Genomic DNA, 27,385 nt, shown 5'->3' on the forward strand with positions numbered 1-27,385 from the left:
CTGTCCCTGCTCTCTTCTGTTGCTACGGGGTCATCCTAGAAATTATAAAACAATTATATTTTCTTTAAGGAATAGAAAGGCCTGTTTAACATGTTACAGCAATACACTTTGATCACAGGCAGTTTTATCACTAGGTACTTGTTCTTCATGGCCACTTACCACAGAGGTTTCTTAATGAATAACTGGGTTCCTTAATCAATCGTGGGCATTGCACAAGTGCCTGCTGAGGCAGTTCAGCCTCTGGCACTTCGATAGCAGGGGAAGGGTAAAATAATTTCCTATCTTCTGACTCCTTCACAGACACAGCAAAGAGGGGGTATGTAGCAGGTACCAAGCTAAAGGGACTAACAGATTTTTCTCCAATGTATGCTACAGACAGAAAGAGAAAACCAGACCACTTCTAGCTGCAGCTCCTCCTCAGCAGGAGTCTGCAAGCTGAAAGCAGAGCTTAGGCCATGCTAGGAGTTGCCAAGGCGCTCTGGTGATTAATTTGGGCAGTACCCAGCACAAGTTACACTGCGTGCTGCACCTGCACTGTGCTGCAATTTTGCATTTATTTCCAGGGTCCTAAAACACCAGGCAGCCGCATCCTCTGCCTGGTGTCTCTGGTGTGGGACAAAACACTTCCCCCCTAGACAACAACGGCAAAACAGGCTATAACAGTGCTGGGCACCCGTTTCAAAGTGAGCTCATTTCAGACATTTCCAGAGAAGATGAGACGGCAGCGAGGGTGACTTCTCCCTGCAGAATGAAACATGTTTCTTCAGGAAGACAGCCGCCTAACTCCCACACAAGGATGGGTGACTCAGACTGAAGGACTACCATCCCTGGACAAATAAAGCCTCTGTTTCAGGTATCAATCCATTTGGATAAGGAATTTCTCCCATCTGTTCTCCTGCATGCCTTGACTCCCAGTCAGGTGGCAGTTAAGGATAGACTGGAGGAAGCCTGAGAGAGCTCACCGAGGACTGGTAAGCTTTAGATATGAACCTGTGGTGAAATCCTGCCTTTCCTGAAGGTAATGTCAAGGCTGCCGAGAGCTTCATTGGGGCCAGAATTTCACTCCTCATCTTTCTGGTGCTTACGTGAGAGATTTTGAGCACAGACTGCCATTTCTCTTGTAACATTTTTTTCATGTGTAGAAAGCCAGTGACTCACATTAGGAGTCTCAGTGCTACACGGTGTTGGTAAAATCCTCTGTGCTGCTATGGTTTAAGAATCCTATGCAAATCCCACAATACAGCCATCACAAATATGTAAATCCTGAGCTGCTGTGAATGCAAATCCCATGATACTACTACCAGCGGATATGCAAAACCTGCTACAGCTATGGCTACATAAACCCCCGTGGCAGTGCTGTCTACAGAGAGATTGATTTCTACAAGTCTTGATAATCACCTCCTTTGCATCAGCTCTGATAGCTACAAATTGAGAACCTGTCTCCAAATGTAAACATGGACTTAACAGCCCAGGCCAAGATGATAATATGTCACTGGTAGCCAACACTTTGCATTCTACAGGAAAATCTGACCTCTCCAGAAATAAGCTCTAATTCACAATGAAAGCTAGGAGTATTTTAGCAGAAAAAAACCCCAACAAAACCAAAAACAAACACCCCCCCCAAAAAAAACCCTAGGAAATTTTATGTATTTTAATTCAATTTCTTTTGCAAAATAAAAATGAGATATGGTTCTGAACTTCCTGCATCCAGGTGTCCCTCTGTGAAGCAATATGAATGGTGAAACAGTCCCCAAAACAAAGGTATGGCAAGGCTGGCATCCTAAACATCCCCCCAGAACAGTCTATGCTTGAGTGAAAGCTCACTGAAAAAGAAGATGTTTCCCCAGATCATTTGTTTCAGTGGACTGGCATTAAAAAAAAAAAAAAAAGGAAAATCTTTTGCCAGCTCTGGTTATACTACTGTATGTCTGCTTATGAAGAAAAACCCAAAAGCTGAGCTCTGACACACTGCCCACAATCAGTTATAATTATTTTTATCTGTGGGGAAAAAGGAGGTAAGTGACTGTATGAAATTCACTTATCACACTGCTTTAGTTGTATTCACACAAGGCACGCTCCTATGAACTACAGTTCCTATGAACTACAGTATGTGGACTAGAAATGTAGAGAGACAGAAACTCAGAGCAGTAAAGAGAGATTTAATATATTCTTTTATTCATTATAATACTGGGAACTTCAATTATCTTCATTTAGAGTTTATGCATAAGACATGTCAACATTTTACTTCCCTAATTCCTGACACTGAAACCCTGAAACCAATTTTCAAGCTGTATGTACTATTTATGCAAATAGAAGAGACAGCCATTCAAATAGAAGTCATTATTCTACCAACACAGATATAGAATAAAGTGATCTAGTAGTGAATGAGTAATTTTGACATCATTCACAATCACCTCTGGGTCATCTATAAACACAAATGTTCACTTCTGTGCTTTTCTGAATAGAGCAATGAAAATGAAAGCATTATTGTTCACCTAATGCGCACACATTCTAACCTTAGCCTACTGTAAGATGCCATGGAACCCCCTTCCAATATTCATTAAATATTACACTAAAGCAAGCAGCCTAGAATACGCCCAAGAAATAAGCAACATAATAAAATACAAAACAGTTTCTACTTTAAAGGGAAAAAAGAATCTGAAAGGAAAGCCTAAGTAAAAATCCCAGGAGAAGGAGTTTCTACAACGCGCCAGGACAATATTGTTGTTGGTTTGGTCAGGAAAAATCATCCTGAAGGAGGAAAAAATGTTTATCTTTTTCACTAAGTTTGGAAGAATATAGAAGAAATGATCTGAAGAGTCCATAGGCCTTTGATACTAACATCTGTCCTAAAGAACTGCTGTCACTAACCTAGACCGGTTTGAAAGCAGTTTGCATTCCACATATGTAATTAAGATACAGTCTAAAGAGGAATTATATACTTGTGAAGGGCAGAATATTGCCCTAAACAGGAATAACTAGTGTTTCATTTTGTGTGACATGTTCTGGCATTTGTCCTGCTTCTCAAGTATCTATGAGAGACAACTACCATCTCTGGCACTGTACTACACAAGGTTCATTTTGTTCGACACTTTGCAGCCAGGCTGCAGTCACACCATTCCTTTTGTAAAACAGAGACCAAGACACCAGCCCTGGTCTTGTGACCAGCCACACATTCAACTCTCTCACCTCTCTGCTGTTGTACCTGGTATCTCAGTTTTTAGCTCCTCCGTGACCATCTTCATTCCTCTCAGGTACGGGCCTGGTTTTGTAGAAATACTATACTGAGGGTTATGTCTCATCAGATATTCTCCAAGAAAATTAATGGGGTTAAATTTGCTTGGTTCCTTGTCTGGTGCAAGCACATTCTTTCTTTCCACTTCCATTAGCAGTTTTTCCATTCCTGGGATTAATGTAGGTAGGAGTTTGTCAAGCAAATAGATGCGAGTATCTAGTGACTCTTTCTCTTCACTGAACCACTCTTTGGACAGCCAGTCACAGGGTTCTCTCTTCTTTACCTTTTCTCCTTCTGCCTTTTGTGCACGAATCATCTTCACCTTTGTCTCCTGCAGATTCAGGCACCTCTGCTGTACCTTTTCATAAAAACACTCTTTCCACGGAGCATAATTACTAAGACACGGCAGCTCATCATTCCCCTGATTTCTCTTCATTTCTGTGGCAGTCATATTCTTACCTCCAGGTCTGGGATGTTTTAGACCTGCAGTTTGGGCTGCTGCTTCTGGCTGAGCAGCCATACTTCAATCACTGTGACACAGAACAAAAGCAGCATGTTATATAATGCCAAAAGATGCAGCAGTGTCCTAGCAGATGACACAGAAAGAAAGTCTATTGTTAGGAATTACCTACTATTCTTTTTCTATGTGCCTTTTTTATTCTGTTACTGCTGCTTTGTACTCTTAAATAAATACTTCTCCTTTACTTCAAAGATCAGTAAATGATTTATAAAGATTAATTATGTATCACAACAGCCCTTGGAGACAGAGCAACTAAATAAGTCTTTTCCTTTCTTATGAGAGAAGAAGCTGAGACACAGAAGAGCAGTGATTAATTCCAGGTCACTTAGAGACTCAGAAACCAAGCGGTGAACAGTGCTCGGAAGTCTTGTCCCGCAGTTCTAACCACTGGATTCCTCTTACCCCTAGTACCATTATTTCTGTTTAGGTCCCATTCCATGCCGCCAGGAAATCCAGTGGGTATGAGACAAAGGAAGCAAGTAATGGAAAATACCAGATGCCTAGGAGCAAGATTTCTCTACATGCCTTCTTCTGCTTCATCTTTTCTGTAGCTGTGAAAAACAGTGAGGAAGCTTGTCCCATAGACTGCTTAATTTCAACTTTGGCAACTATTTTTTTCCTCTGGACATTTTGTTAAGGTAATGAGGACACAGGTGTATGGGTCAGCAGAGCTCCTACAGAAAGTGAAACTCTATACCATGAACTTGGTAATTAAGCTGTTCACAAGCACTTAATTTTGTAGATTATTCTGTAAAAGACAGACCTACAGAGAGTTGCAGATACCTCCCTTTACAATTTCTGAAACTTCACTCTTTTCTTCTCAAAAGGTTCATTCTGTGAAATATGAGGAAGAAACTGAGTTGCTCACAAGGCACAATTTGAAAACTATTGCTATATGTCTCCATACACAACTGTCTGCATCTGTAACGGGCCTTACACATACAGAATGGAGCAGAGTGTTGCCTAACTACTTGATTCAAAGCATGAAAAATCACCAGCATGCTGCAAAAAACCCAGCTCCGTGTTAAACAACAGCAAGGGAAGGGTGATATTAATAGAGAGAGCCTAATGCCTTTCCGAATTAAAGATGAAACTCCACTCTGAACTTGCTGCCACACTATCCTTTTCAAGCTCTTATTTAAAAGTGCTTTTCACTAAGGCCTTTCAGTATCCATAGCAATACTGTTGCTTTTGACACGGTTTGCTCTTCATGTTTAAGCATTTGTAGCTGTTCTGAAGAGAGTTCAGCCTTCTAGGAAATACATAAACGTGATCTACAGCCCTCCTGGCACAGAAATGTAATTACTAATATGTTGACCTTCTGGTTCATAACCATTGTTTGAGTCCAAATACTGCTTGGATAGGTAGGATGCTTCACAGCACTAAATTTCTATGTCTGTTTTCTCAATGGGCTTGTTGGCATCTTCTGGTAATTTGTTTTCGAAGTTGATTACCTGCTGGGGAGTGAGATGGATTTATGGATCAAGCTGCCTGTCTGACCCACACAGAAGGTTTTAAGATGGAAGCTGGTTTTGCCACTGAAGGACATGAGCTGTAAAGGAGTCCAGATTTATGATGGTAGAAAGGGAAACCTGTCAACCCTGTCAAATTGTTCCTTGCTTAGGTGAGTTTCTTTCAATAAGCTGTGAAACCAGACTCTTTCTGGTTCAAAGCAGGGTGTTAACCAAATGTTCTGGTCACATTCCAAATCATCTGGTTTTGTTGTGCCAAAATAAACTGTTCTTGCAGTTTCAAATACTTATGTTATTTTTTAACATCCTTTATGAAACCGCTCTGCAGTTTCTGTGCAATGTTAAAAGTGACAACTGCACTCTGCTTTATGAGGTGGCTGACTCTGAATGATGATGAATATATTTTCTACGCTGCTCTCAACCATTTGTTAGGATGATTTTGAGCATTAGAAAATGTTTATTAAGTATCTCTATGTCTCTAAGCAAAACAAAACAAAACAAAAAACAACTAAGTGCAACTGTTCTATCTCAATTCCATGGCATTCGCATAACTCCAAGAATGGAAGCAGAGCATAGTGCCCACTGCTTTAATGCAGGACAGATAAAGAAGACCAAGAGGGTATGGAAGAACATAGAAACAGAACATAACTGCTAAAATAAACAACAAAGGAGTGCTAGAATCAGGCCCTGAAACTTGGAATTTGTCAAGGATTACAGGGACACACCTCCGGTTTGTGTAAGACACCACTGGCTCATAAACTTCAGTGCTGATTTACATTAGTTGAGAATTTGGCTGTAATATATAGAGCTCTCACGGCCTATGACATTCCCAAGTGGAGGCTTGATTGTCCAAATAATAGTAAGCATGGTGCACAGAGACATGCTTTAGAAACACCCAGGAAATTTGAAATGTGAGATAAAGTTTCCTGTAAGCCTTTGTTCAAGCTGAAGGCAAGATAAGCTTTTCATTATTTAGTAGGATGCCACTTTCCTGGCTCCTTTTCTGTGAAAGAAATATTCTTGCTGGAATCCCTGCAGGTACAAAAAGATTATCTCCCCATTTTCTGCACAAAACCCAAACCTGCTCATAAATAAGATTTTTATAGTTTCATTGTTATTCTGTTAGGGGATTTTGATGGGTGGGACAGGGCCAGGAAAGACTAAAGTTTGTCTAGGTAAATACTTTGGAGATCTTTGAGTTACAAAAGTCTTTTCAAAAACAGAGTCCAATCTCTTTGATGCTCTGTCGTTCAGAAATAGTTTAGCTTTTTCCTAACATGCTTCATAGAGCATATTTATCTCACCAATCACAAAGAGCCCAATACCCTTTTCATACATGATCTTCTTTTCAATACAATTAAAATTTAAAAAGACTTTCTCTTTTGCTTTTTGAAGCTTTGAAGAACTGTTTTTCTTACCTTTGGAGCAGGTATCAAAATAGATCTTATTCCTCCTGCTTTCAAAGTGGCTTCGCAAATGAACAGGAATTTAATATATGCCCATCTGTTCTCAACCATTAAAAATCTTAAAGTGAATTAGGGATTTCTCAGACCTGCTGTGGAGCCGGGCTGTGAGTTTTACTCCTCTGTGTGTTTGCAGTTGCTAAGCAATAATCCCAAAGGTTGCTATGTCTCTTCCACGACTTAGAATTGCTGTAGGTTGTCTTTTGGCTTTGGCAGCCCAACAGACTCTTCTCTACTGAACTTAGATCATTGCATCACATGACTGAAAATAAAATAACAGACTAAAATAAAATAAAAGACTATGAATAGCAACGGACAACATTAAGGGCACAAAGAATCAAAGAGAGGATCCACAGGTGCCCAGTGACAGCAGGTTTACCTTCAGATTCAAGGTATGCGGAGTCCAGAACTGTCACAAGTCCATTACAAGCGGAACTGAGGACTGTATTAACCAGATGTGAGAATCTGAGAGATAAAAAGAAATTAATTACAAACTCAATTTAAATATTTTCAGGCTCTCTTTTTTGGAAAGAACTGTGTTGCTTTGAAGCAGCCTTGCAGGAAAGGCACATACAGCACTAATAAGGGGGAAGTTTATAGTACCATTTTGTTAGACTGCCTTTAAACCTGAATCTAAAGGAATTTGATGAATCACCTTTAATAATTTCTCCTATATTCTTGAAGAATAATATGCAATACAGGGAAAGGAGAAGGGAAAAGACAAAAACATCTACGACAGCCATTCTGCACTCATTTATACTGATGTAAATCAGGTGTCTGTTCAGTGATTTCCTTGGTGTTATGCAGGACTTCCAACTGAGAAATTTATGGCAATTTCTGCCAGGAAACAAGGTTTATCTAATGCTGTTTCTTTCTTTGTATTTTGTACTGGAAGAGGCATGATTTTTGGACTGTCTACCTGCAGGAAAACTGAACTGTATCTACAGTATTTGTCACTGGAACAGCTGCATGGTACCCTACCTTCTAGCAGAGTATTAGTCTCCATTTTACAGGACAACTGAGCTTGTTACAAAACTTGAAATAGAGGAGGTTTGATATAAATAACAGAATTTTTCCAAAGTCTGATACAGTTACTGTCAGAGTCACATTTGTTATCTAGTTTAGGAACTCTGGAGTTTTAACTGCCGACTCAAAAATTTCATTCTCTGTCACCTTCATCAAGTCACTTGTTATTTATTACAGCACCCACAACACCAAGGTAAATAATAATTAATTTGTAAAACTCCGGAATTGGAAGTAGCTCTAAGTGACATGCGCTCAGAGTCCCAACATAAACCCAGTACAACTTTTATGCTGCCCTTAAAAAAAAAGACCTGCCATAGACGTTAGAAAGTGTGCATGCTGTGTACAGGTTCTTTACAAGGAGGAAATTTGCTCAGAAATTACAATAACAATTGTACTTTAGTGGACAGTCAAAAGCCTCAATTTTTATTTTATTTTAATACTGTCTTTTCTGGAAAGGAGGACGCTATAGAAATTCCTGGTGTTTGTAGCCAGCACATTTATTTTCCTCTATGTACTCCTGTACATATTTCAGAAAAAATTTCTGTGGTTGTAACTTCTATAGATACCTTTGGCCATCTGTGCAAAGTGACTCCCTGAAAAAATGTTTCTTCTGGACACTCTCAAATACCACTGGAATGCCAAGCTTACCAGTGTAGTAAGATGCCGTAGACACTACAATACTGACTTAATTTTAGAATTCATTATTTGCTTGCAGAGAGGAAACACAGCACAAAAAACCCACAAAAAACATGTAAGTCAACTGTCATATGAAAAATATGCTGTAATAAATCATAATTTCTTTGCTATTTATTTGAAAAAACATGTATCAGAACGAAATAGGCTCATTGCAGTGTATTTCCAAGATGTATTGCAGTATAGCATCAATTACGTCAACAAAATGAAGCAGAAAATTAGTGCACAGGAATATTTTCAAATGAGGCTTTAAACTGGATTGTGCACTTTTTTCCTCAAAGCAGTTTGCACATGATTAACTCCTCTTATCTCTTCTCCCAGGTGGGCTTGACTTTTCCCCTTTGCAATTCAGAATTCTGTTGCTATTATGATTAACTTAAAAAACTTTTTCTTTTTTCAGTATGAAAGATAAATTTAAAAAATACTGTCCCTTTTCTTAAGGTGATTTTTTAACCGCCAAACAAGAGCATACAAATAGAACTTGGAAGGAGGGATCAAAATGGCTCTATTTTTATTTTGCTGGAAGTGGAATCCCGTGGGTTAAGCAAACCTTTAATCGCACCCTATTTAACTTGGCTGTTATCCCTTAATGTTTTTGCTAAGCAAAGTGTATCCTTTTATTATGCCATCAAATACTTGCGCTGTTGACAAAATAATGGGCTGAATATGTCATCACAGATGTTTTGCTGGAATTGCCTCTTCTATCTTTTTTTGTTTTTTCTGTGTAAGATACATTTTGGGAGCACTCTGTTGCCTTTTGCAGCTGATGCCAAGATTATGCAATAAAAGCCCTGACATGTAGTAATAATAAGTTGTGCTAGCCAGAGAAATGTTTGCAGTGTCTTAAAGAAAGAAAATAGTCAGTTTTGGAAATGCATACAAAACCAGCTCATGTATAGCTTCACATCGTTTAAATGATACATTGGGCTAAAGCTGCAGGTGCTGACCACAGTGCTTTCAGCACGGGGAAGAATAAGGCCACAGGCTTCCAGCCTCTTCTTTGTACCAACCATGATGCTGTGACCACAGGCTGCCCTCTAATTGCTCTTTTCAATCAGAATACATCTGCCCTATAGCTTCCTCCTCCACATTTAAATTCTGCTGCTAAAAAACATTGCACATGCAAATTATACCTTTCTAATGGCTCGGAGAACCACTGCAATCTGTGATTATTGTAGTTAATAACTGGTATGTTGGACCTTTAGCTAACTGTAGATAGCAACTCCATTATTTACTTGCGGTAAATGTTTTTTAAGTGTTTGCTGTTCAAATACCTGGAAGAGCTACTGGATATATGAAAATTACACAAAAGTCTATTTTGGAAGCTGGTTTAAATAATCATTTCTTGATAGTAATCCCTGCATGTCTGTTGCTCAAAATCTGGAATGAAACACCAGTCCCAGGTGAGGAAACTGCTAGAATACTCTGGGAACTTGTAGTCTTCCACCTACCCTGTGCATCAATGCAGACGTATCTGAACAGAAGCTACATGCCTTGAAGCAGCCCTATTATTTGCAGGAATCCATTTGCGTGAAACAAAACAATAACCTGGATATTATGCTTTAGAGAAAGGTGAATAGCATTAAGATTCCTGTCATATGCCAGAGAAGAAAAAACTTTCCCATCCTCAAATGTGACTCCTGCCTCCTCTGAAAATCATGGCAAAAACTTTACAGCAGCATGGCCTCATATCTGGCTATCAGGCTAAAAATGTAGTTAGGAGAACAAAGACCATATTTGAGTAAAATATAACAAAAAGCATCTACAATGAATATAGCAGCAAACCTAAATAATCTTTAAAATTATTGAAAACAAAAAGGTTCCCATGTGCTCCATTATATTGTTGATCCATTATATTTTTAGTCAACGTTTTACTTCTGTTCTTTCCTTACCTGGGTACGAACTAAATAAAAAGGTAACTGAAAAACATACTTTATGCAGTTTAGTTATACAGCTGGAACAAGTAGCAAATATTGATAGGGAAGAAGTTCTGTTGAAACTAGAGATAGAGCTTTTTTCAGTAGCTACACCTAACAGCCTTACTGGTCTAGCTATGTCATTTGAAAGTGTGAAAAAATCTGGTACATGCAACTCACAAGCACAGAGCAATCCTTTTTCTCCCTAAACTTGCAGCTTGCTTTATCTATAAAGGCAAAAGGATGTCTGTATTTGGAATGGTCTTTGCCAATCTAGATCTACTGTACAGATACACCAAAACCACATCTGTATTGCAGATTTGCCCACAGAGCAGATAAAGCATTTAATACATAAATGGGAGGGAGGGACTGGACAAGAGGCTGCTCAGAAAAATATATTGTTTTATTGGGAAGTCGTGGAATATTGAGAACTTGGGGGATACTAATTTAAAAGGGGTCTGGAAGGCATTTTCTTGACCTCTGTGCTATAAATCAGAGTGCGCTGCTAGCACACTTTCCATAAATATTGTGTTTCCAAATAACAACACGATGGCTGTAAAAGGCAGGACAATGACTCTTTGTTTACCTATGGGTTTTGCTTATTCTCCCCATGCACTCGGATCCCACTGGGGGCTCTTTCGGACTCTTTCATGTTCAAAATTCATGCTTGCTGTGCAGTTCACTCTGTAAGCTCAGCTTTAGTCCAGTTTAGGGAGCCTGTCCTTCATCCTCTCTTGTCCACCAGGAGGCAAAATGCCTCATTAGCGAGCCTGACTTCTTCCTTGCAGTGAAGCCCAGCTACCAGAGCCGCCCTGCTAATTATTTTGACTGCAGGGCACTGGGGAATAGCCTAAAGAGCTACCATGTGGCTTCTCTGGTGCTTAGATTTACAGGGGCAAAAGAGTCTCGTACAGGCCTGTCAGTCTGAGGAGCAGATGAAAGCAATATGGACCGAGTGCTTAAAAGGAATCAATGGGTTAATACACACTCTGGACAAAGAAGAGTTTGCTCTGTTTAATATTTAGACTGGCTTCTGCAGTGTTGTCATTAGATGCCCAGTTACCAAGACATTTCTTGATCCCAGTTACCTCCTTGCCAACGTTCCCACGAATTTGGTAGCACCAGGCTGAAACAGAAAAACAAATGAAGCTTAATAGTGTTTGGCCCTTTGTCTCAGAACCCAAACTGTCAAGCAGTATTGCGTTCTGGGGATGTTTGAACGCTTTAAATGTCACGTATCCATATTAGAGGAGTTTTTTTGGTGTTTGGGCTTGTGCATTGATGTATAAATAGGTGTTATATGCTGTCTGCATTACAGCAAGAGTTACTATTGCTCCCTAATCCAAGGAAAAGCTACAGTACCTGAGCACCAAGGCCAACTTTCACCGAGTACGGTGCCATACACATTGTTACAGCTCCCAGCAGCACGGGATTCCAAAAAACCATCACTTCTACATACCAGAGCGCCCTGCCAGGAGGCACGTTCTGGGTGGCCGCAGCCAAGCTGGCACGCATTACTAAAACTCGTCTCTCGGGCGGAGAGGCCGGAGAGGGAATGACGAGACCCCCCCCCTCACACGCCAGGCCCGAGCGCCGAGGGCGCCGCCCGCCAGGCTCGCAGGGGCCGGGCTGCAGGGCGGGAGCCCGCCGGCGCGGCAGGGGTTAACCCGCCGCCGCGGCCCGGGGGCGGTGCCGCGCTGACAGGTGGCGCATGCGCCCTGGCGCCTTATTGTGCCCGGCCGGCCCAGCCCCAGCGCGCCTCAGTCGGTGAGAGGCCGTTGGCGCGCGTGGAGCTGCTGCCCCCTGCGGCCGGCGCCGCGCCACCTCCGCTCCCCTCCCCGCCCTCCCGCCGCCGGCACCGCCATGGAGTAAGGCCCCCGCCGGCCGGACGGGGGGCCCCGCCGCGCCTCGATGGCTCTGGTCACGGTGCAGCGCTCGCCTACCCCCAGCGCCACCTCCAGCCCCTGCGCCTCGGTGAGTCCGCCCGCGAGCCGCCCGCCCGGCGCTGAGGGGAGCGCGGCGGTTGGTGGCCGTTAGGGTCCGGCGCGCGGCGGTGCGCATGCGTGCGCCGGACCGCTTCCCCCCCCCCCCCCCTTCCCGCCGGTCGCCGGGCCCTGACAGCTCCGTGTGGGCAGCGGCGGGCGGGCCGGGGGCGCTGAGGCGAGCGGCGGCCGCTGCCCTCAGTCCCTGGAAACGGGGTCAGACGCCTCTGCGGGGCCCTCGCGTCGCGCTTGCGTCGCTGTGGCCTGGTGACAAGCGAGGGGAGAGGCGGGGGTCCCGGGTGCCCCTCAGCAGGCCCGGGCCGGGGGTGGGGGAGCCGGTGGGGCCCCGCGCTCCGGGCCCTCAGGCTGCGGAAGGGCTCTCCGGCACCGCAGCCCGGGTGGTTCCCCCTGGGTGATTCCCAGGGTCCTGGTCAGAGCCCGCCCCGAGCTTCAGCCCGTGTGTAAAGGTGCTGCTGCCCCATCTGCAGCGTGCAACTGTCTAAATAAAGCAGCCTGGTTTAATTTTGCTTTCATTGTATGTGGTGGGAGAGAGGCGGGAAGTGTGCGTGGAAGCAAACTGACATTGTTCGGGCTACGGCTGTTTCACGATGATTTAATCTGACAGTACCCTCTGGGTATCTCCAGGACGTGGCCCTTCCTTTGCGGAAAGCTAAGACTTTTTTTTTTTTTTCTTTTTTTTTGAATGTTGCGTATAGTCTTCAAGAGACTGTCAAGCCCAAGACAGATACAGAAAGGCCAGATTTCAAATCTCTGGATGAGATGTGCAGAATGAGCAGATGTTCTCATCGCTGCCCCGAATCAGGAAGTGAGGCAGGCGGCTATAAAGACTTCTTGCTTTCCATGCTCTTTAAACTTGGGACAGGCTGTTGTTTTAGTTCTGTATTGTAAAATCTGGCATGTTAACCCCTTAAAGTGCTACCTACTGATTATATGGCTTGTTTCTAATATTATAACTAAGGATGAGAATGAAAATAGTGAGCTTGCTTTCACTTTCTGGATGCTTAGTTCTCAGTTAACTTTTTTTCCTTAAAAAACCTCATGCATTATCACACTGGTGGTATGGCTGGTTTGCAAATGTTTGTGGGGGAGAAGAGTTGAAATCCCAGTTGCTTCCCTCATGGCAGGGGGGATGAAAAAGCCAACTACTCTGAAAATATTTCTTGGTGTGTTAGGTAACCTCTTCTGAAACTAGATCAGTTACTTGACAGGTCCTGCCTGCCCCGACAGCATTTTAGCTGTCAGAACACTTCCCCCCCCCCCCCCCCCCCCCTTCATTCCCATGTCTCTCCTAAGGTATGTTTATTTAGCAACACAGATTAATTTTGCTTATATTTCTCTGCTATAAATATTCATATGCTGCATTACTTCAGAGGTTGCTTTTCCCTTTTGACTTCATTACCCTTTCCACTATTCCTTTTCTCATACATTCCTTGCCTTTAAGACATCTTATGAGAATAGGTAGGTCTCTCTTGGCATCTTCCTTCTTTCTCCCACTTGGACGCATAACCCCTTCCTTTGTTAAATATTTGATATATATGAACAATTAGTTGTATTCTGTAAGGCTTTCCCATCTGGAACAGCCAGGCTGTTTCCCAACCAATTAAATTAAATTGAAACTGTACTGATTTTTGAACACTACTTAGTTTTTAAATAAATAAACAACTCCCTCTGGAGCCTGATAAATCCAGAGAATGCAGCTTTCAGTATATTTATTTATATTCTCTTTCTTCAATCTCGTAGTATGGAGGTGTGTTCTGTACCAGTGGTCTTTGTAAATCCTTGGTGCCCTACACAAAAATAAGCGTGTGACTGTGAGAAGCAAAACCAGGCCAGGAAAACAATTACTTCTACTTTCTCAGACTTTTCTTGCAGTCTAAAGTGGAAATGATATTCATCATATTCTGCCCTTTTAACTGCTATTGTTTGAGTACTTCTGCATTTCCTGTTATAACTTCCTAACCACACTTTAGGGTTTTGACTGCCCTTTTAGCCTCTTGTTAGATAGCTGGGGTTGGTTGTTTCTCCATCCTTCTGTCAGAATTTTGTTGAGCTTGTGTGCATTCTTCCTCTGTCACAAAGTTGTTGTTTCTCAGTCAGAACTTTTGTATCATTTCAGATGATGATCCTTGTGAACAAGGCAGTCACCTTTTTAGCCCTTATGAAGGCTTTGGTCCTGCAAGCCTGCCACACTTGCCGTTCTTATGGATCCTTGTTGCCTTCAGCAGGGGAACTTAATTTTTTCAGTATTAAGTGAAGTTGTTTCAACCAATCTGTTGTAAACTGATGGTAGCTTCCTTCTACATGGACTGGTAACTCTAGCTCCAGGGTACTTCTTTAAAAGAAAGCTTATCTTGCTAAATAATTTTTATGAGTAGTATAAGGGTCTAACTTCCTGTGTGAAACCCTGCTGTTTGTGAACAAAGATTATCTGGTAACTGCTGGAAGTTAGCTGTTCCAGCTTGTGGGCAAGGAAGAAGCATGTCGGTGTGCAAGCATATGGCTATGTCTAATTCTGTTTCCGGGTCACTATGAATTTTGAGGACAGAAATGGATTCTCTTTTAAATTGTTTGATGTCTTCTTGCTTTAGAAATAAACTTCTCAGACAAGGAGAAAGGGTGAAATTGATGTCCTCAAACTGAATTTTTGCGTTAAGTATGCCCTATAAACAGTTATAATTGGCTCTTACGGATTCAGGGGAATAGCTGCTCTGAATCACTCTGAAATTGGATGGCTTTTATTTATAGGTTTTTATCTTGTTCTCATTGCCATAGAGCATCTCATGAGCATTCATTTCAGGGTAGTTCATGCAAAGTGTTGATTATACATTTACAGCCCTCTGGTCACTTGATGACTTGTAAAATTCCCTTAATTGTCTGTCCAGACTTCTGCTATCTGTTTGTTTTGGCCTTTGGTTATGCAGCCAATTGAGAAATAAGACTGCAGTCTTCACTTCTGTACAGCAGAACAGTTGTCTTCTGACGTGCCATGTTAGCAGAAAATGGTACAAGGCGGTATTGTACTACAGTAAAATGTAAAGATACCATGAGCCGGAGAGGGGCTACTTGGTGCTGATCAAGGCCTTTGTTTATCTTGTAACACAAAATAAGATTTCCTCTTCTCCCCCTGCCCCGTGTGTCTTTGGGGGGGAGTTGAGGGGGGTGGGTGTTCTCGCTCCCATCCCTCAAAGAAGGTTGTTTCGGGAGGAGGAGGACTTGAGTCAAAGTGAAGGAAGGGTCCTTGAAGTATGCATCTGCGTGATAGCAGGTGGGCGCAGTAGTCTCATTGTGAACAAAAGCAGTGAAATAAAAACACTGTGTTCACAAGTGCTACTCAGACATACAGTCAGAGCTCTGCTAGGGCCATTTGAAAAATCTAGCCTGTTGCTTTTTCTCTCCATACCCCAGATTCTTTGACCCTACTGCCAAATATCTGTGCCATATTTCCTGTCTTGCAGGACAGTATCTTGTCAAGTGGTAGGGCTTTCTCATCCTTCCCTTCTAGCATCTTCATTTCAGTGGAAAAAAATGAAAGCATATTTTCTTTGGGTTCTTTCTTGACAACTGTAAGATAGTGAACAGAAAGAAATCTGAATTAATTTAACTTGCTATATCCTTTGCTTTGGGGGTTTAAATTTTAAAAAAAAAAGTTGCTCACCATTGTTAACCAAAATATAACATTTTAAAAGGGAGTAAGTTATTTTGCTTGGGTTGTTAGTGTGCATGCATTGTTGTTCAAGGCAGTTTTTAATACTGTCCTTGTTTACATGTCACTTTTAAGTTACTTTTGCTGCTTGGATCTCTAAGCAGTGAACTTTCTCTCTGAATCTACTATTGGTATTAAGCTGCAAATGTCTTGCTCTATCTGACAAACATGGAATATCTCTTGCACACTCTGTAGCAAAGTGTGGGCACAGCAGCCACGTTGTCAGGTCTAGGGACAAGCTGCAAGAAAGAATTCTAGCTAAAGCAGAGAAGAGCTAGTAAAAGGTGCCTGCCTCAAAATCCTTTGTGAGCCTTGTTATCTAAGGCACTGGAAGTTGTTGGGTAACTTCAGTCACCAGACTAGCATCAAATCTGTGTCATCATGATGATGGAAGCAGAGGAAAACTGCTCTAATACTCTTTGTAGCTTTCCAAAAGACTTTTGATAATTATCTGTATTGGGAAATAATCTATTGAAACTTGCTCTTTTAAATTATTTTTATGCACAGTTCTACAAAAAAACCCAACTGTAATTTCTTTTAAGTGCTGTTTTTCCATTGCCTATTACATCTCTTTCCTGAGAAGTGAAGAAGCTGGGCAGGCAATCTGGCCCTGACTGCTCTCGCAGTTCACTTGTCTTCCCTACCCTTGGGGAGACAATATGCTTTTATTGGAAGGGAGCAACTGACCTAGAAAGAGAGGATGTGCTGCATATATTGTTCTAAAATGCACAGTTTAAAAAAAAAAAGTTTAAAGCAAATGAAAACCTAAGCCATTTGACTTCCCCTCCTTAATCCCAGGAGAACAGCGTGAGCGGGAAGCAGAGTCCTGCAAATGTGTTTGGGAGCCTCTGTCATGTTTTGCTTGAGAGCTCCTTGCTGGTGGAACATACAGGAAATATTTTCCCACTTATTTATGGGGAAGCTAAATATAACATTTCTCTACCCCTGGTCCTGCAATTGCTATTAAACAATGTGGTAATTGTGAGTTTACTTAATCATCAATAAGTCCAGTCTATCTCACGTAGAACTTCTTTTTCTTTTTTCCTTTTTTTTTTTTTTTTTAAAATTAGTTAAGGTCTTGATAGCTGCTGCTTGTATAGGGTTGTGAAGAGTTGATTTTTGGAGGGGACTACAATGTAGCTAGGAGAACAGAAACTTCTTCTGAAATGGTTAGTAGACTTAGAAATGCCTAATATTTAAAGATGCTATCATCTGTTATTTGTTGGTTTTCCTCAACTGATGTTTTTCAGGTATAGCCATAGCTCATTCTGAAAACTGAAGTTTTCGGAGGCAGTGGACCAGAAGAATGTGCTGATTCCTGCTTTAGGCAAACATCCCATAGTGCCTTAGAGATACCTCGGTTTCCTGTGTTGCCAGCTGCCACCATTTGGGAGATAAAACAAAACTGTTTTAGTGAGGCGATTTGTAACTTCCTCCCTATCTTTCAAACTTCTGTTGAAAGCTCTGCAAGGAAAACAGGAGGCCTGTACCTCTTGTTGGGTGTGATGCTGTATTGTTAAAAGATGAAGGTTTCTATCCACCTGTACAACACCAGGCTCTTATTTCACCTTTTTTTTTAAATTCCACTAAATATGATGCCATTTTTGGCATTTTAAATGAAACTACTACAGCTCAGTTGGGTCTTTCAAAATACGAAGTTACATTGAAACAAACTGAGTGAAATACACACTGAAGTTGTCACCTCTTGAGTTCCAGTGGCACATAAATTCTGGTGTTTTGAAAAGGAGCTTGTAATTTGAAAATGCAAATAGCCTGTGATGCTGTAACGAGTCATTATCTGACGAATATTGATTCTTGCTGTTTAAGCAATGAAAGAAGGTTGAAAAGGGCAGGGTACTGTAATAACTACAGATATTCTGAGAGTCAATGACACATTTACTTCAGTGGAGAATGCTATTTTGAGTGGAGACTGCCATTCAAAAAGCAGTCTGCTGGAAGTATTTTAGTCTCAGAGGGCTGCCTTCATGCAGGGGTAATGCCTGAGGATTTCCAGTTGCTGGAAAAAAATCCTGAAAGATCTATAGCTGCAACTATTGGGTCTTGGGAAATTAAAAAAAAAAAAAAAAAGAAAATAGCCTTTGGGCAGCTTAGCTCCGTGTAGCTGCTCCCTGATCACAGCCTGCAGCTCAAGGTTTCATTCTTCAGTCACAACAAACCACATCCTCCCCGTACCACAGTGCAACTTCACTCTGCTGAAGCGAGAACGCTGTTTCACAGACTGGCTCTCAGAAACATCTGTACGCTGGAAGCTCTTGCTGTCCTTGCAAGAATGTAATCGATGGGAAGCTTAAAAAATGCTCTTGTACTTTTAGAGTTTGACTGACTTGAAGCTTTTACTGTCTTCATATCTGACTTGCTGATGCCGTTAGCAAGAAGTACGTACTAAGCTGCTGGTCTTCTGTGACTGATACTTCCTTTATATAAACTGGCCTTGCAACATGAAAGCACTAGGCTCGTCAACTGCCTGCTTCAAGTCTTCAAGTTGTTTAGCTCAGCCTGTGAATTTAAGAAGAGTCTCTGCTCTGTTCCGTTGATTTGCCTGAGCATCCTTTTCATTTGTTTATTAGATAGTGACAGTGAAGCTCTTATCTTTTGTATAAAGGTTAGGGGGGATCTTGGAAGCAAGAGAAAGAAACAGGTTATATCTATTGGAAGTAGTCAGTGATTTAAACAAGGCAGACAGGGTTTCTTCCCTTTTGGGTGGAAGCTGTTCCTCCAGAGTGCTCTGTTTAAAGGGGTAAAAAATTATGAAGGCTGAAAACCATTTTTGCATTTCTGAGTTGGGCTGTATAAATTGATTAGATCACTGTCAACCATCTGCAAAATGTCTTATTGCAATAGTATAATGTTGCAGTGTGTGTGTTCTAGTTAGCATTTGGGCTGGCTTCTGTATATGCAGTTTTGAACGTGTCAATAGCTTTTTGCCCAAATAGAATTGCTCTGAATATGCATCTTATCAGTGTTGCTCATTGCAGGCTAGTCTCCTCTCAGAAGGCATAAAACGTTGCTATGAGTCACACAGTTAAACAGCTTGTTGCTTGCATGGTGAGACGCACCCTTACCGTGTGTGCCAGTAATCACGAAACTCCTGGCCAATACCCTGTGACGTGAACTTCTTATGGCCTTGGTAAATGAAATGCCTGTGGCACTCGCTGAAATGCGTTGTGGCTGCTCGCTGCTTTTGGGTACGCTGGTCCTTCTCCTGAGGAACTCCTCGACTGAGGCTTCATAGAAATAACGAAGTTACTGCATCAGTGTAGGCTGTTTCATGGTGAAGTTAGTGAGGAACTTAAGGCCACAGTATAAACTTCTTGTATTGAAGTAATCAAAGACATTAGGATATTTAATCTGACCTGTTTTGAAAGAACTGTTTTATCACAGATCATACTGTCCTTGTGCTAAGCTCATACCAGAGCTTAGGAGGTGGCTTGGATGCTTGAACTTTCCACTGCTCTGTAAGTAGAGCAGCGCAGGAGATCTCTGGGAAGTGAATTCCAGAGATGTCATCTCGGGAGTTGTGCGGGTCTGGGACTTGTGATGCCAGGCTCCTTGTTGCACAGCTTACCCCCTGCCCCCACCCCGGTGGGGTGAGCCACAAACAAGTCTGAGGTGAGATAAAGCAGGATCTGAAAGGCAGAAGACCATAACCTGACTCCTGTCTACTGCGAGTCCATCGAGTCTTTTATTTTCTCTATTTAGTAGGCTTTAACACACTTGCAGCAGCAGCTGCTATATGATACTCTCTCCTTAGGAGACAATCTGCAGGCTTCTTGTTTGCCTGTAACTGGCTTTGCTGTTGTGTGAGTGGGGATGCCCCAAAAGGAATTTGGAGCAGATTCCAAATCCAAGAGTTTGTTCTCCCTCTTAGAACAGATAAGAAGCGATAGGAAGTAGTTGGGGAAGAATGGCACTGTAAGGATGTTGTTGAGGGATGCTGCATTCATTTGTTAGGTCTCAAGGCCTCCTTAGCAAAAAGGCAAAAGCTGCTGTGCTAATTACCTTTGTCTTCAAATTTAACTGGCTTAAATATCTGAGAAATGGATTTTTAATGTGGAAAGCTGGTCCTGTCACAGGGGATTGTGATTGTCCTATTACTCTCACTGGCTGCTACCATGTCCCTTCTGTTTTGATGTACAGAATTATCACATTTAAAATTGCAGCAAGAACTTTTAAGACTTGTTCAACTGGCTTGGTTTAGCTTCAACGGCTAACATCTGAGAAATGTGTATATTAGGATTATTAAGAAAAAAAACAAAACACTTCACGCTTTTCATCTCTCTACCTTTTAGTGTGATGATGAGAGGGAGGGATAGGGCATATGCCTTGCATGTGTAAAATGCTTTGCTTTCCAAAGGAGAGCTTTGTTGGTACTAAGAGGTAGTCTGAGTCTTCTGCGTGATGCAGGACCAACCCTTTGGCTTAATCCATCTGAAGCTGGAGTTTCCCACGAATCTCTGAAGCTGTTGAATGCTGTTAAGTGTCCTGAGTGCCAGTTCCAGGCATTTAAAAACAAAAGCCCCTAACCTTCACTTGCATGTGGAAGACCTGTGGGCTGCTGTCCCTCTGTCTGAAAAAAAATTCGCAAGGTCTTGCTCAGCCAGGAAGGGGCCAGTCCTTAGCAAACTGTAATTAAGAAAACAGAACTTCTGTATGCCAATGTCAGTGCGTAGGAGCAGAGGGTCAGTAGTTGTCTGTGAGATGGCCTGCTTCTTGTACAGTAGCAGGTATCGTTTTGAGTCTGCTGTTTCTTTGCAGTATTCCTGAGTTCTGGAGCATCTTCTGTAGGAAACAGGGTGTCACACTGAAAATTTAGCTCATAAGTAGCTGTGGGGCAAGCAGGGAAGTGACTCAGCTCTCTGACCTACAGACAGGAGCTAAACCTAGTTACAAGAGGAAATGCTAGGTGACAAGATAAAGGTGTTTCTGGAATAAGGATTGATTCTTTTTTTGTTGTTCTTTGTTTTTGTTTTAGCCTTTTTGTTTTCTTTCCGCAGTCCTTCTCAATAGTTTAAAATAGTTTAAGGACAAACAGCTCTGGGCATGTTCTTCAGATGATGCTGTAACTACTTAAATACAGTGGTTCAAAATGTGGTATGAAACAGTTAACTAGCTGCCATATTATATTGTCTTCCTGGGTGAAGTGTAAACTTTGAAATGACAGCCTTCTCCTTTGCCTTTTAAAATTGCAGAATGGTTGACAAAGACTTAATTCACTTTCTGAACAAGTGTTTTTCTTATGTAACATCTAGTGAGTTTTGTTACTGGGAGTTTCCTCTGGTTTTGTTTTCAGCTGGGTTGTGCTTATGTGGGGTGGCAAGCTTGTGACTTCAAAAAGTGAAGTGAAATAGGACAACTTGGGATTTTTTGTTCTTTTTGGCATTTCTTCCTTCTTGGTAGTATTTTGGTTGCGCAGCAGTTAACAGAATGCATAAGCCTGAATTTCAACACTTAAATGAGTCTCCAGACAGCAGCTACTCCTGTAGTATGGGTCAAGTCTAATATTGCATAAACTTGTCCGTACAGTTGCACATGGAAATCAAATATTAATATGTTATCTCTTGCTTTTTTTGTCAGCCTGCCACTGCGTCCCTCAGCACTTTGCTGTGTGGTGGCTGGGGGTGACTGCCTCAGCAATGTGCTGGGACTGAATTGTCCTTCTGTGCGGCTTCTGCTCTGCTCCTGAATCTGAAATAAAAGAGATTATCAGGGCAAAACAATGTGAGCATAGCATATTTTCAGATGCCTTCCCAAAACTTGGGCATAGTTACATAAACTTTAAGGCAAGGGAGGCATTATCAGTTAACGTTTATCGTATGACTGGAATAGCGTCTGCATAGTCTCAGTGGGTGAAATGAATATTTTTCACGTATACTTTACAGATCCCTGATCTCAACTTGTGCTTCATTCTGCAAAGATAACAACTGTGCCATAGGCTTCTGCAGCCCACACTTCTCGTCTTTGAAGTGGAATTTTTCTCTTCTACACATATACCAGAAACTGCTCTTGTCTGGAGGAAGCTCTATTTAACTTAGATCTATTCATGTTGACTGTAGATGGCTGAGACCATTATTTTGGGGCAGTTTCTATCTGGTTCTCTTATGAGTGTGGAAGTTCAAACTCGACTTTCCCTTGAGGAGAAGGGAAAGGTTTTACATCTTTTTAGTATTTGGGGAGAAGATGTCGTGAGCCAAACTAAATTTTTAAGCTTGAGTAATTGCTCACATTTTGATTCTAAACTTGAGATGTGCCTCATTAAAAAAACCAAATAAATAAACAAAACAAAAACAACAAACCCAAACAAACATACACCCCCTCCTACAAACACCCCCAAAAAAACCCAAGACAACCCCAAAACAAAACCCAAACCAAAACAACTTAGCTTGTTTAAAACTTACAAGTTTGATTTTAGGACAGATGAGCACAGAATGCCTTGAGCCAAAGGAGGTACGTGCAAAGATAGCTTGAGGTGAGACACAATCTGTATTTGTCAGAATTTCATTTGCTTGCTATGAAGCAGGACATCCTGGACATACTTCACTCTTTTAAAACTTTGCTTTGATGGTGAACACTTCTTTGCACATGCTGTGGGAAATACTGAAGAACCCCAAAGCGGTTGAGAGGTATCAGCAGGGTATTAGTGAAGAATCTCTTCTGGGGGCAGAGGATGGGAAGTGATTTGCCAGCTGACTTCTGATAGCAGTCAGTTTTGCTAACGCGTAGCGTCACTCTTCTTGGCTTGGTTTCAGTGCCTCTGCGTGGTGTGGAAGCACGCTGTGTAAAACGTGAGAACTTCCTGCTGTGATAAGGAACCAACAGCTCTTCCAACAGGTGCAGCCTTTAGCTGCAGTCCTGAAGACGTAACAGAAATGTTTGCTGCCATGGGCCTTCAGTATTGTCAGTCTCAAACCGAGCAGCTTCCTTGTGAAGGAGTAGTGGAACAGGCCTGAGCCTGGCCTGAACCCGTTCAGAAGGCAGAGCTTTGTTTTCTCTATTGAACTGCTATGATAAGAGAATTAGGAGGGGAAGCTGTGTTCAAGAATCTCTAATCCATGATGGTGGCTCTGTCTGAAATGGAATAATCTTATTTTAAAGGGTGCTCTAAACCACTAAAGCTTTATAAATATTAATTTTTTTCTTTTGTTTCCTAATAAAAGGCTTTTATTCATGAAATCACTATTTATTTATTAACCTGACAAACTAATAGCAAGCTCTCTTCTTTCAGTGTATGCATGTGCCATATCACAATTCTGCTTGTCACCGTACATAAGAACTTCATTCATCTGCTTTAAAATGTCATTGATAACAACCTGGCAGTGGCCCAGCTTGGAGCAAGTTAACTACAAAAGGCTGCATTGTAAACCTTTCTGAGAGTACATGCTACATTAAGTCTAAAATTAAAAAAAAAAAAAGGGGAGAAAAATGTGCAGGCTGGTCCGGGCTGCATACAACTGCCAAATAGCTTCAAACCTCTGAAAAAATGGAGCTCTGTATAGAGGAGTTCTGGCTGAAAATGGGATAGTTTGGAATTAAGGGTGCATTCTGCTCACTTTAAAACCTTTGAGGTACACTGAATTTATAAGCCTCAACTTAAAATGAGAGGGAACGTCTTACTGAACCACAAGCAGGTAAATAAGAACTTGTACGTGTAAGGATCTTGTTATTTCCTTTAGTGTCGTCTTCCTTCGACTGAATGCCCAGGATAAAAACTACAGTCTGAAAATAAGGCATAAGCCTCTGGGAGTTAACTACTAGTAATACTGTTGAGGTAGTTTGTCTCGGTTATAATAGCCTTCCCTGACCCCAGCTGCAGTCTGTACACCAAACGTATTTACCCACCTGTAGGTTCACACAGTGCAAGCAGGGTGTCTGTCATGCGTGCTGAAGTTCAAGTGCCAGGTCTTTCTGCCAGCTCCTCTGGAGGTACCTGAGCTGCTCATTGCTCTGGCAATCCTCTATATGGGGCTTCACGTTCATGGTAGTTGAGTGCTTCTTGCCTTTGACTCTCCTGTTCTTAAAACTATTACAAATGAAGCTTGTAGCCTGGATGAGGGTGAATTGAATTGCCCTTGAAACAGAATCAGAGCTTGTGAACTTCTTTGAGAGAAGCTCCCAGGGGTCTTTAAAATGGGTCCTGCCCTGTGCTACCTGTGAGGGCTGTGTATTTTCATACAGCCCCTGACTAAACTAGCTAGTCTCACTGAACAGTTTAACAGTTAGCAGAACACGAAGCTTTAAGGCATCTTCATCCAAGGTCTTCTGGGAGCAATGTAAGCATGCAGTAAATTACCGTTGTTCTCATCCCACGCTCTCGAGATGTAAAAGGTTCAGGCAGTGTGGTGAAGGGTTTGCTCAGAACTGATGGGTGTATAGTGATTGCTTAACTGGAATTGGGTCTGCAAGAGTCTTCAAAAAAAAAAAAAGCTACAATTTCATGCTGCTTCACTTCTGTGGTTTTTTTGTTTTGTCTCTTTCTTAAGTGTAGTGTATGGACAGCACCATGGGTTAGGGAACACTTCAACTTCATCTTCAGAGACTTTTCGTACGTAGCCTTCTACTGAAGTCAATGGGCGCGGAGGTAAGCAGTGCTGAGTGCTTTCTGACAACATCACTACCACCCACTCTGTAGCCTGATGCACACAACACTCCTTGTATTTGAGCATTGTTTTTCTCTGAAAAAGTCGCATGCAGTTGCACTGAAGACACTGCTTATTTGTGTAATGCAAACTATTCCTACTTGTTGGTACAAAGTGCAAGCAGTGAGCATCAAAGTGTGGGAGACTTCACAGATACTGCATGAACACTTGCCACTGAACTTCAGTGACATCCCTATCTTATGTCAAAGTAAAATGTGACCTCACAGTTGGTCTCTGAGGGAATGGGATTTGAACGTAGGGTTCAAAGTTGCTGCCTGAAGCATTTGTGCTACTGATGCTCAACACCTTTTGCCCTCCTATTGTTTGTTTGTTTATTTTTACAACTGCTGAGTTTAGTCTCTCAATGGCTCATCATTTTATCAGGAGCCAGTCAGAATCAGTGAGAGTTTCCTGTTTCCTTGTCTCTCTGTTGATTTCCTTTTCTGTTGAAACACAACTTTCTCTGTTGAAACAACTTACTTGCTGCACTCTTCAGTTTCCATCTAGTGGCTTAAAGCAGAGGGAAGGGGAACTGTCTGAAATGGCCCGATATTCTCACAGACATATTGACAGCTGGGTCTGGTGACTAAATTGTTATGACAAAACACAAATTCATTAGTTGATGCTGTTGAAATCCGCTGACTTTTCTGTACTCCTAATAGAAGGCTTTAAAATATCCAGCTGCAGACTGATCCTCTCCAAGCATGTGACAGTGACATCAGTCCTAGAAGTGAGGCATTGAACTGCCTCCAAAAATGAGCTCATTGGGTGATATTCAATGCACCGATTTAGCAAAATATTAGCTAATTCAATTACATGGTCACCTGTACGTACCGTTTGAAAGATGGGAATTAATTCCAATTTTAGCTGCTCTCATTCCAAATATCAGCGTTACAATCCTAAGATCCTTTTGATAGGATGCTGTGCTCCCACTGTATGTTGGGAGCTGGGCTTGGCAGAGCCCATCTCTAATTGCCACTAATTTGCTCCAAGACTTGCCAGTTTCTTTGCTTTTCTTCTCCCCGTACCGCTCCGAATAAGCCATAGGGAATAAGAGTTTGTGATTCTGTTGTTAAGCTGTCCCTCTAAAGCCACTCATAAAACTTGCTTAATTTTCTTATGTCTCTCTTGACTTGTTTAAATGGCTGCATAAAAACACAGCTGTGTCCTTTCCCAGGAGTCTGGGTAGTGGTTCATCTTCAGCCTGACCTGCCATCCAAAGCAGAGTGACTAGTTGTGACTGAAATAAAATTAAATCCTGGCAGAACCATCCTGGAGGCTCACTGCTGTGTGCATCTAGCTTCCTCCCCTCCTGTAGCTTGAGGTCAACAGTAATTGCATACTTCCTCTTATGACCCGCACAAAGAGCATGCGTTTGGGCAGCACATCAGAGTGATGGTGACCTCGAATAAACATACTTGCCCATTATTTCACAGACTTGAAGAAATTCTGCATTTACCTGTAATTACAGTAGGAGTATGTTCTAGATGCTCGTGTCCCAACATCTCGACATATGCCTGATTATTTATTTGTTTGAAACATGGGCATAAGAGAATCGGTATGTTAGAAGAAGGGTTCATGTGAATTTGTGCAGAAACATTGTTGTCTCCTTCCCCCTGCCCAGTATTTTCTGTCTGTTATTGCACATTACAGGATTGTTTGTTTTGGATGCTGTTTCCTGCTGAATAGAAGTCTTTATTGAGCTGGCCATAATGTTGCTCTTTTCTTTCAAGAAATACTGCTGCTAACTTAAGACAGAGGAAGATGCTGTATCTTACAGGGCTGTAGCAATGCTGCCTGACTTGTGATCTGTAATGCAACTAAAGAATTATACTGTGAAAAACAGAATGGAAAAACTGCGGATGATATATACAGAAAGTTGAGATGATGAGAAGCTCTTAAAAGCCCTATGTATAGAGCAAGAAAAGAAGCTAGGTTTGAAGAGCAAGCAGCAGAAAATTAGATGGAAGAACTCCCTTAGAGTAGTCAAGGAAGCTGATTGATGTGAACTCTGCAAAGTTCAGTGGAGAGTGTGCTCTGATGTCCCGGGTGATACTGTCTCTTCCTACTTCTTGTAAACAAGAAGCTGGCATATCTTCAGAATAAGCTTCTGAAACATCCTTGGTGGGGAGGAGGATTGGGATGACAAAATACTTATTTGCATCTAGGAAGTTAGCTGCAGCAGTAACTATTCAAGTTGGCTTAATGGCTGCTGCCTGTTTTTTGTTAACTTCAGGAGTCGCGCTGGTGAGAAGTGAGGTCTCGGGGTAGGACTGTGCAATCAGTCCCTGCTGTGCCTCAGCACGTGCATTCTGCAGCAGCGGTTCAGTAGCATACTTCAGATGCTGCCTCTACAAAATGGTGAAATAAACTTCTGCTTTTCCCAGTAAAATGCCTGTGGTACGCGCGTCACTTAGCTGTTGTAGTTCATCTTTATTTAACAATAGCAAGAGTTGTGCAGAATACATGTAGGGCATGGAAATGGAGAACTGAGCCCCATCTATCCTCTGCTGTTGGAGGGCAGGAGGAGGTGGGGAGAGAGGGAAAGGAGGAAAACAGCTTCGCTGTGCCTGTTTTGATACTGAAGAGCTCTTTCCGGTGATTTGAGAAGGGGGTGGGGAGAGAACCAGATGCTCTTAGGAAGTTCATACCATTGTTAATAATGTAATTCACAGATGGTGGTGAAGGCCTTGAAGAGGC

General features: G+C 42.0%; 2 protein-coding genes across 5 annotated transcripts in view; one reads left to right on the forward strand and one right to left on the reverse strand.

The window, feature by feature from the left end:
• Window positions 1–12,378, reverse strand: part of EFCAB5 (EF-hand calcium binding domain 5) — a 43,189-nt gene extending 30,811 nt beyond the window's left edge. For 2 of the 4 annotated variants that reach the window (XM_075518048.1, XM_075518046.1), the window contains exons 1-4: window positions 12,269–12,378; window positions 7,070–7,155; window positions 6,780–6,952; window positions 3,190–3,765 (exon numbers count right to left, since the gene is read on the reverse strand). In XM_075518048.1, the coding sequence (XP_075374163.1) occupies window positions 3,190–3,755 (566 nt within the window). In that variant the 5' untranslated portion in view covers window positions 3,756–3,765; window positions 6,780–6,952; window positions 7,070–7,155; window positions 12,269–12,378. Of the gene's footprint in view, window positions 1–3,189; window positions 3,766–6,645; window positions 6,953–7,069; window positions 7,156–12,268 lie in introns of those variants that run through there. The other 2 variants (XM_075518047.1, XM_075518049.1) reach the window with 2 other exon arrangements.
• Window positions 12,090–27,385, forward strand: part of SSH2 (slingshot protein phosphatase 2) — a 103,183-nt gene continuing 87,887 nt past the window's right edge. Inside the window, exon 1 of the mRNA XM_075518050.1 lies at window positions 12,090–12,299. Coding sequence (XP_075374165.1) covers window positions 12,237–12,299 — 63 coding nt within the window. The 5' untranslated portion in view covers window positions 12,090–12,236. The remainder of the gene's footprint in view (window positions 12,300–27,385) is intronic.

Source organism: Mycteria americana, chromosome 15, assembly GCF_035582795.1.
Source record: "Mycteria americana isolate JAX WOST 10 ecotype Jacksonville Zoo and Gardens chromosome 15, USCA_MyAme_1.0, whole genome shotgun sequence".
Lineage (NCBI taxonomy): Eukaryota > Metazoa > Chordata > Aves > Ciconiiformes > Ciconiidae > Mycteria > Mycteria americana.